Genomic DNA, 10,049 nt, shown 5'->3' with positions numbered 1-10,049 from the left:
GACAAAATTAAAGGAAATATATTTGTTTTTATTTGTCAAAATGTACTACTGGAATCGGCAGTCGGTATCGATATCGGTGAGTACTGAGGGTCTGATTATCGGTATCGGGCTGAAAAAAAAGTGGTATCGAACATCCCTACATAAAAGTGATACATAGAAGAGAAAACAATGCAAACAACGGCACAAAATGTGTCACATGCTTGCAGGTGTAACGTAACAAGCAGGCAGAGGGGTAAAAATGAGAAAGAAACAAGGCGGCGTTTGAGCCTTCCTGCCAGTCGGAGCTTTTAGTCACTATCCGCTCCATCGACTGGCCCTCTCTCAGCCAGCCAATCACGCGCTTTCAAGTCAGGACCCGAAGCCTCTTTTTTTTTTTTTTTTTTTTAGCCCGCAATCAACGGCCTGCAGTGGCTGCGGAGCGCAGCTGTGACTGGCTTTTTGACCCGTGGAGAATAACGTACAACTGAGTGAGGTCGTACTGCCTAACAAAACACTTGAACTGGACATCCAGACATGTTTGGTGTGTTTGAACACAATCCCGAATATCCGGGGAGGGATCACTCGCAAGCCCTGCGGACTGCGTTGACTGACGGAATCATGGCACTATCTCTTACATCTCCCTCAATAATTGTCTATTTGTGTGCTGGGTGAACTTGGTGGTTGCAACAGTCCACTGGGACATGTGGAAAATGTCCACAAAGTCACTCTAATCTCCACATTCTGACCTCCTCAGAGACTGCAGCGGGAATAAAAGGGTACATGGCAACTCGGGAAAGAATAACGATGGCAATAGTAAGATCATGATGCAAATTGGAAATACTTGTATTAAATTGATCGTGATTATAAAGAAGCATATGGTTGTACAGTATTGAAGAGTACTTCATTGTAATGTTGTGATGATAACATTGTTTTTCACAATTTTGGTGGTAAAAAATCGTAATATACCCCCCCCCCCCCCAAAAAAAAAAGTTGTTACCACCACTAACTCAGAATACATATATCTAAAGTTGAAATTCATGAGAAAATTTCAATTATAATGACAATAAAGTTGCATTATTTTTCAGACAATCGTCACAAGATTACGAGAAAAAAAAAAAAAAAAGTTGTAATATTATGAGAATAAAGTTGCATTCAGCTGAGAACAAAGTCGGATTATGTGGAAAAAAGTCGCCATGTTGCAAGAGTGACATTTTTGAGAAAAAAAGTCGCACACTGAGAAAATGTCGCAATGCGACGAGAGTACACAGCTGTATTCAAAGAGAGAAAAAAAAAATATATTTTGAGAAAAAGGCTGGAATGTTATGAAAAGAAAATTATACAAACAAATTCATGTTATGAAAATTAACTTGCATCTTATATACATATATATATATATATATATATATATATATATATATATATATATATATAGTTTTTCAGAAAATAAGGCTCTTTACAATTTTAATGAGAATTAAGTACAATTGAATTTGAGAAAAAAAAATTGTAACTACACGAAAAGTTGTAATGTTACAAGTTGAAAATGTAGTTTTTTTTGTGGGGGTGGTGGAATTCTGAGAATATGCTATGATAATAAAATGCATATAAGAAAAAAAAAAGTTGCAATGATAAAACTAAAGTTAGATTGTAACTGGATGAAAAAAAAAAAAAGTTGAAGCCTATTGGCACATGGAGAATCACTGACCTATCCAATTTCCATTAAGAGATGAGACACAGGCAGAAAGCATCTGACAGCAAAAAAAAAAAAAAAAAAAAAAGTCAAAGTGGAAGAATCTGAGTGGAGAAAGTTGATTGCGACTATTTGAGTGTCATTGTGACACGCGGAATATGGGAGCCATCAGACTGCAACGTATTGCCCTGCGGCTGACGGGCCGAGCCGTCAAAACCATCTCGGAATCTGCTGCTTTCGCCCTGCGGAGCTGAAGTGCAGCAGAGGCGGCGACGTGCATCAACCAACATTTTCATCCTGACCGAACACACGTACACAAATCTTAGTCAAGCTTAAAGTGTTATTAAAGCAGCATATATGTAGACATAATGTTGCTTAAGACGAGGACAAATAACTTCACCATGGCAACCAAATGTATGCCTATGAAGGCTATGAAGCATTTCATCATGTCAGCAAGTGGTTATGCAAACAATTACACTGCCAGGTACCTCAAAAAGGTTTCTTCCTGGTTTATTTCAAAGACAGAAACAAAAAGCCATCACATGAAACTGTCTTAAATAACCGCGCAGAGAAAATGGTAAGACTGCGATGGAGGCGTTGTGACCGCTTTTAAAGGGACAAACTGAGAATCAAAACGACATCGTTGGGTTTGTGGAAGCCATTTTCCTCACGGCGGATATGTATAAAATAATTGTTTGTGGGTTGTCTTTGAGTACTTTAGCAAAAACATAAGGACTAGCCTGCTAGCTAACGTCAGCGCTAGATTCATTTCAGCCATGGATCACTAGCTTGATGCTAACATACAGTATAATGGACAACATCAATGACAAGCTAACAGTTGAGGTTTTCCGACCATTTAAGCTAGGGTTGTCAAACTATTTTTTATTTTTTTGTCAGGGAGCACATTGTAGTTATGTGTCAGGTTTACCTGTTTGACATCCAAACACAAAAAGGAGAGAAAAAACTCAGTTGAAGGGTCGCGAGGACAGGAACTGACTGATACAATTCACTCCTGCACGCTCTGAAGAATCCTCTCCTCACCCTCTCTTTTTATTTGGTTTCCACGTGGCCACGCCCCTAGTAACATGGGTGTTCTGACCCTAAAAATTGCAAATGCAAGGCATAGGTGGAACACAGTGTACTTGTTTGTCTATGTGTTGTGTATGTGGGTGGAAGATTGCTGAGTACGTGTGGTCAAGTTTCCAATCATTTCTTAACAAAAAAAAACCAGGCGGCCTCACCAGACTGGCTTGAACCATTCGGCTGCGTTAGATGTTGTGGGTCTTCAGCTTGTTGAGCAAAGCATTCTTCATTGCAGCAAATGTATGATAACTTATTATTTACAATTATTCCTTCATTATGGTTTCCATCGGAGGGGAGTTATGACTGTGAACACCAATAAATGTATGATGGCCTCATATAAACACAAGAAATGGATGATCCGCCTTTGGAGGTCTGCTGATAGCTCCTTGGAAACATACTTTGCGCACCTCGACCTGCCGAATGACTCGAACAAATCAGCGTCATCTTCCGCCATGTCAAGAACTATCAGCATTCCTCTCGCGCGGCATTTAAAGTAAATTAAAGGAGCCACTTTGTAATCGTGGTGAATCAAGTCGGCCGTGTTCACGTCCACAATGGTGCAAAAATGCACGTTTTATACTGTGACAAGCTTCTAATCAAGCATGTGTGAAAATACTAAAGCAAAGTCTAGCCCGCCCCTGCGCCGATTTAGACCATATCTCGTGCCTGCCTGACTTCAAGCTCTAAATGTTATCGGATGAAGTTGAAACTTACCCGTGGAGAAGAAATGTTGCTAATTCCGCATACGTTCGGAACCCTTTCAGCTGCCTGTGGCTAATCGGAGGTGATGATTTTGCCAGATAACAGTGTAACAGCATGAGGCCGCTTTTGTGTGCCCGGGAGTGCATGAGAACCATTGACATTTCCTCAGTCACATCTTCTCTCTCTGATTGTTTTTTTTTTTTTTTTTTTTTTCATGGGCACAGAGATCATTTTCATCATCTATTACCTTCAAGCCATACTGACAGTTTTAACAAAAATGACAAAAAGGGATATTACATTAAAATGGTCAACTCTCCAAAATAATGCAACGTTGTCATTTTGTATTTGCAATCGTGGCTTCCAAGCGAGTATTAAATTGTTGAATTGCAGAGACAATCAAGCATCAATTTTATTCAAACAGAAGCTCTATTCAGCTTCTTTAGCATAATTCTACTCGCCTCATTGATATGCGTCTCTTGGGGAGGCCCTCGGGGTGAAAAAAGGACTTTGTTACTCTGCTTTAATAAGCTCATTATTCATTGATTAATTTTTCAGTGAAAGATAATGTGAACATTTTTAAGAGTCATTAAAGCACGGAAAAGAAATCTGCTTATTCCTTTAGACTGCAATAAAGCACTTGTTTGCTATCCAGTGAAAAGCATGCTCCTCAAATGGTTCATTTTACATTTAAAACAAAAAGTCAACATTTGCTTAATGCATACAACAAAAAAGTAGTGCTTCCACATGATTAAAAAACAACAACAAATATTGATATGCATGCTTTTCCATTGAATAGTGATGTCAATGACTTCACACATTTTGAATTATTCAAATATTATGAACATGTATTCTGTATAGATATATCAAATGAGAACGGCCTTTGGAGGACATAAATAAAAAACTGAATGAGCAGATTAATTCAATCTCTGGTGCAATAACCTTATTTATTGATTGATTGAATTTTTATTTTATTTTTATTATTATTACGAATAATTCAATCTCTGGTGTAATAACCTTATTTATTGATTGATTGAATTATTTTTTATTGTATTATCTGTTCTCATTGATGCTGGACATGTACATTTCCCAGAGGGAGCCATGCCGAAGGTATCAATAAAGTGAAGTCTAAGTCTAAGATATCTAAGATAAAAAAAAAAAGATATAACTGGGAGGGGAGTCTTTAATGACAGAGTGAATTTATTCCAATTAAGCAGATGCATTGCACTTTCACACACACGCTTGTGCTCGTTGTATGCAAAAACACATACAGTACATATTTACATGATGTTCCCTTTCCATCAATATATCAAATGATATATAAACAAGGACAGTGACATTACGACAGTAATAAACAAATAGGCCTCTTAGAAAAAAGGACCCACAGGAGTGACCAGTTTTTACCTCCCATGTATAATCTCATTGTGCACGGACAGAGGTCCCAAACTCCCGAGTTCCGGGTTCAAGTCCCAGCCGGGATGCGAGTTCAGTAGGCTCCAACAATGACCGCGTCGGCCTCCTTGGACGGCCTCCGGTCGGTCACCAAGAAGTTGATCATGCCCTCGGACTTGATGAGCAGGTTGCAGCCCAGGAAGAAGATGCCGAAGACCACGGTGAGGGACAGCACGCACATGACGGCGATCTGAACCACCCGCATGACGAACAGGCTCCTCTCGTCCGGCGAGGCGGCCGCCAGGCCCTCGTCGGTCACCACGGACGACAGGTTGCAGCACAGCATGACCTCTGTCCTGTTGAACAAGCCGCCCTCCGTGTGGTTGAAACCGCTGGCGTTCATCCTTGCAAAGTCAACTTTCCAAGTTGAAGGTGATGTGCGGTGGGTTGATCCCGAGTGATGAGGATGAGGAGGAAGGGACTTGGAGAAGTTCACACAGAGGTCTTCTGCTGGACTTCAACACTCTGCTCCGCCTTTGCATGTCGTGTGTTCTTCCCTCGCACTTCGGAAGCACAATGGATCAGCGGAGAGAGGGAGCAGGAGAGGCATTCGACACATTGCACACACGCACACACACAGGCTGCCTGCCTTAAAAACAGGCATACAGGTGGGACAACATAGCAAGAGCGCCCCCTTGAGGCCAGACTGATGCATCAACTCACATCTTGTCCTGTGCGGCTTTCCTGTTGTAGTACAATCAGTGGCGTAGCAACATTCCCCAGGGGCCCCAAGCAAGAAGTGCCCCGGCGGCCATTTTAAAATTGCACATCTGCATTTTCAAGAAACAATCACCACTCGCAGCCATTTTCACAGAAGCAGTCCCGTTCGCTTCCGGCTGTTTTTACTGGATTTTGACTGATTTTGCAAGGCCCACAGAATATTGTGGTCTATAGCTATAAAAAGCACGGAACCTATCAAAAGAAAGATTAAAGTCTCTTCTTTCATCAGGAAAAAAAAAGTATGTTTCTGTCTGTTTCCGTTTTGCAGCAATTAGCATTAGAAGAGAGCTAAGTTTCATCAGTTTTTACAAATCTATTTAAAATTGGAAGGAATTGAGCTTTTTTTCTACATGGCCCTGGTTGATCTCCTTTGCTCTGCTGCCACCTGCTGGCCGTTTGTGTAATAATTACCATTTCTGCAACCGTTCTTTGCAGTTGAGAGGCTGCATCAAAGCCTTCTGTATGCTCTAGCATAAAAAAAACAACAACAAAAACGTATAAATACGTCTTTGGGACACTTAGAACATTAAAAAACGTATTTATACGTTAGTGGGAGTAAATGAGTTAAAGAGATACTTCACTTATTTTGCCGTTTTTGGCAGTCAAACATGAATATTTTGCCTATAATACATTTGATATTTTCATTATTTTTAATGTACAATTAGTACCTTTAAAAAGACATTTTGCAACTTGCTGTCGACTGAAAATGACATCACACAAGTGCTCGGGTAACCAAATCACAGCTCAGCTTGTGAATGTCACATGACCAAGCCTAGAAAACAGGTGAGCTGTGATTGGTTACCTGAGCCCCTGTGATGTCATTTTCAGTCGACAGCAAGTTGCAAAATGTCTTTTTAAAGGTACTAATTGTATGTGAAAAATAATGAAGGTATCAAATTAATTATAGGCAAAATATTAACTTTTTATTGCTATAATGGGCTAAATAAGTGAAGTATCCCTTTTCATTCAAGTGACTTGTTTTGTTTTAGTTTAACTTTAGCAAGAATCCTTCTAAGTAAGTCAGAAAACAGGAAAATAAAATTATTAATCACATGGTTGTTTAAAAAAAAAAGAGCCTTACTATATGTTTAAAAAAAAAGTAAATAAAATCTTTACAATAAATTCCTGTTTTAACTTACTAAATTAAACATCGTTTAAAAATAACACGCATTACTATGTATGCATGGTCATTTACAACAACAACAACAACAAAATCACCATTATTAAACATGGTCATTAAAAAAAACCAAAAAAAAACCAACCATACGATATAAATAGTTGTTTTAAAAACAAACGCCTTACTATATATAAATAGACATTTAAAAAAACAAAACAAAAAACTTATACAGGGTCATTTCTTAAAAATGCTTCACGAAGCATGGTCGTTAAAAAAAAAAAAAAAAATACACCTTACTATAGCCTACATGGTTGTTTAAAAAAAAAAAACCCACGCCTTACATGGTCGTTAAAACAAACAAACAAAAAAAACTTACATTTGGTCGTTTAAAAAAAAAAAAAAAACGACAAAAAAAAAAAAAAGAGAGGGTGTGTAGACTTTTTATTTCCACTATATTTTGGATTCAAAGCTGCATATGATTCATAGCTTTGGCAATGACAGCAAATTTTGTTCAAATTGTTTAAGATTTGATAACAAAAGAAAGTCAAGTTTGGGGAAACGTTGTGTCACATTCAGAATGAAATTTAGCACCCAGATTTAACATTCACTTACAGATTTTGCAGTCGACGTAGTTGTCAGAAGAGTTTTTTTTTTTTTTTTTTTTTTTGCTCTCCCTGCGCTTAAATCAAATGAGAGTGATTATTAACCTGACACGTGCAGCCTTGTACTGTATGTTCCCAAATAGTTAATCATCAAGGATTAAAAAAAAAAAGCAGTGATAATACAAATTTGCACCACCTGAAAGGAACTCCAGTCCAGTTCTGTATACAATTAGTACACGTTTTGGTGACATCTAGTGGATGTTTGGAAACTAGTCTCTGGATATGGAGGGTTCACCATGAGTCAAATGTATATTTTGGAACTCACTCAGTGTATTTCAAATAAAAATGATCAAAATATGAGGCAGTGGCTTCTAAAAGTATCTATTAAAGCTACCACAAACAAACAATCAAACACATAAGAGGCAGAATCAGAAGCACCGGGCAAGACGATTCTTACCAGTAGAGGGAAGCAATGTTCAATATGACGCGTTTTTGTGCCGCCTGAGGAAACATACAAGTGTCATGGACGTTGTATGAATTTAATTTACTGTAAACGTATGTTTACTGTGGGTGCAGAACATCATAATGCTGTTTATAAGAGTTTGTCAAAATATTAGAAACAGTCCTCATTATGACCCAGTACAATTGTACATTTACGATACACTACTCCCATAAAAAGAAACATTGTTCACGAAACAACTTTGTGAACATGTAGTATAACCACTGTTACGTAATTATAGAGAGTAGTTTGTTTCTGACAGAAATGATCACGCATGGATGTGGATGGACGAAGAAATGACGCCTCAGTCTCAAGCCCCGCCCCTCCAAGTGGATTGCCAAGATTGACGTCGCTCTCGGGCCAATCACAGACGAGACACGGAGACATTAGCGGGGTCGATTGCGAGCTGTTATTAAGATCGCACCGAACGAATCTCATCTCTCTCTCCCTGCTCGGCGTTCCAGTCGCAGCAGGTCTCGACATGCGCTCTCGCGTCTCGACCGGTTTTCTCGCGAATATCCGGTAAAAACGAAGCGACTGCATTTATGAAGGAGGGAACGAATGCGCTGCGGCGGCGACATTGTGCCAAGGAGCCCGAGCGGGTGACCGCGATGACGGGGAGCGCCTCACTGGAGCGACGACATCGCACCGGTTTGTTTACTATGTGCTGAGACGGACACCAACTTGGTGTGCTTTTGGCACGCCGCGGGAGGATTCATTCATTGGCGATACATGCAGGCGCTGACGACTCCTTACGAGGTAACTGTATATATATATATATATTTTTTAAAATATTATTTGAGTAGTGATGCGTGCACACGTTCCTTTCTGCAGAGGCGATTCCTCCACGTTGCAACATGTCTGCACAGAGCATGTGACGGTCGCTAGTCTGCCATTATTTGAATGAAAATGCATTGCGCAGTGAATACGCCATGCACAAGCCTGACTATCGATATGAATGTGTTATTCATCATCAAATGTATTTTTTTTTTTTTTTAGGAGTGGAGGGGATGATTATAAAAGAAGCTTCCCTCTATTTGCTTAATGGACTTAATGGGATCTGCTCCATAATCCCCTCCCTCCTCTTTCCTGGCAGGGCGGGTACACTTTGCTGTTTTTTTTTTTTTTTTCAAATATTAGTGCCAATATGATAATGTATTGTCTGGTCGTTAGAGATACTCGAAGTTGAGGAAGATGAATGTGCTTCCTCAACCGTGCTAGTGCATGAGAAACGTCTCAATAGTGGCCAGAGTAAAAACAAAAACAAAAAAAACTTTGACTGATCAAGTTCAGGACACATTTTCGTCGAGGAGAGTTTGAATGTTTTATTCCTTGAGAATTTGAGTCCAATTATAGCCCATCAATCCATTTTCTATAGCTCTTTTTTTTTTTACACGAAGAAGAATGAAGGGAAACTTGTAAAAGTTGCGTGTTTATACTCTTGATATCTTGAGAATAATTTAGTCAATAGTACAAATAAAGGATGGTTAAATGATCTACTGACTAATTGGTCAATTGTGTGGAATTGATTGAAATTGAGTGCGCCGGCCACTAGGGATGTAACGATATCCAATCATCACGATACGATATTATCACGATATGAAGGTGGCGATACGATAATTATCACAATATTGTAAAAAAAAAAAAAAAGAGCTCATACTAGAGAAAGCACAATATTGTGCTTTTGTACATAACATGCATATAAACCACCTATAATCTCTAATAACAATATTGAGGCACTTACTTGCTAATGCAAGCACACATTGATCGCTTCACATTCAAATTCGGTTCCTCTTCATCTGACAATTAGCACAGATTTTAAACATAGAAGGCCAAAACATCCCTAACGAAAATTAAATTACACTAATAAACTAGCCACTAGAGGGTGCTAGAACTGCACAAATTGAAATCAACCTGACTTTTTTTTAACAGATGTGTTCCTTTTAAATATTGTGACCATGACGACGACGATATTGTGGAAGTTTTAATATCACGATATCACCATATTGCCCTTATTGTTACATCCCTACCGGCCACCCAATTCAGTGCCAACCGCCAAATGACAATGCATATTTGACATTAATTGCCGTTTACAGGGGAAAACATTGGAACTTGTGTGTCAAAGTGAATGTCATAAATGAGAAAAAAACCTCAGTCACATTATAGATGATGCCTAAAATATTTTTTTTCTAGTGAGATCCTTGAGATTTT

The 10,049-nt window shown here is 38.9% G+C and overlaps 1 protein-coding gene across 1 annotated transcript; it reads right to left on the bottom strand.

The window, feature by feature from the left end:
- Positions 1-4,628: 4,628 nt before the first annotated feature.
- On the bottom strand, positions 4,629-5,456 carry rprma (reprimo, TP53 dependent G2 arrest mediator candidate a). Its single transcript, XM_077537268.1, has one exon. It carries the CDS (start codon positions 5,241-5,243, stop codon positions 4,935-4,937), a length of 309 nt encoding a protein of 102 aa, XP_077393394.1. The 5' UTR covers positions 5,244-5,456; the 3' UTR covers positions 4,629-4,934.
- Positions 5,457-10,049: the final 4,593 nt, after the last annotated feature.

This window comes from Festucalex cinctus, chromosome 11 (genome assembly GCF_051991245.1).
Source record: "Festucalex cinctus isolate MCC-2025b chromosome 11, RoL_Fcin_1.0, whole genome shotgun sequence".
NCBI lineage: Eukaryota > Metazoa > Chordata > Actinopteri > Syngnathiformes > Syngnathidae > Festucalex > Festucalex cinctus.
Note: the sequence above shows the minus strand (reverse complement) of the source record. Positions and strands in the feature narration are given on the sequence as shown.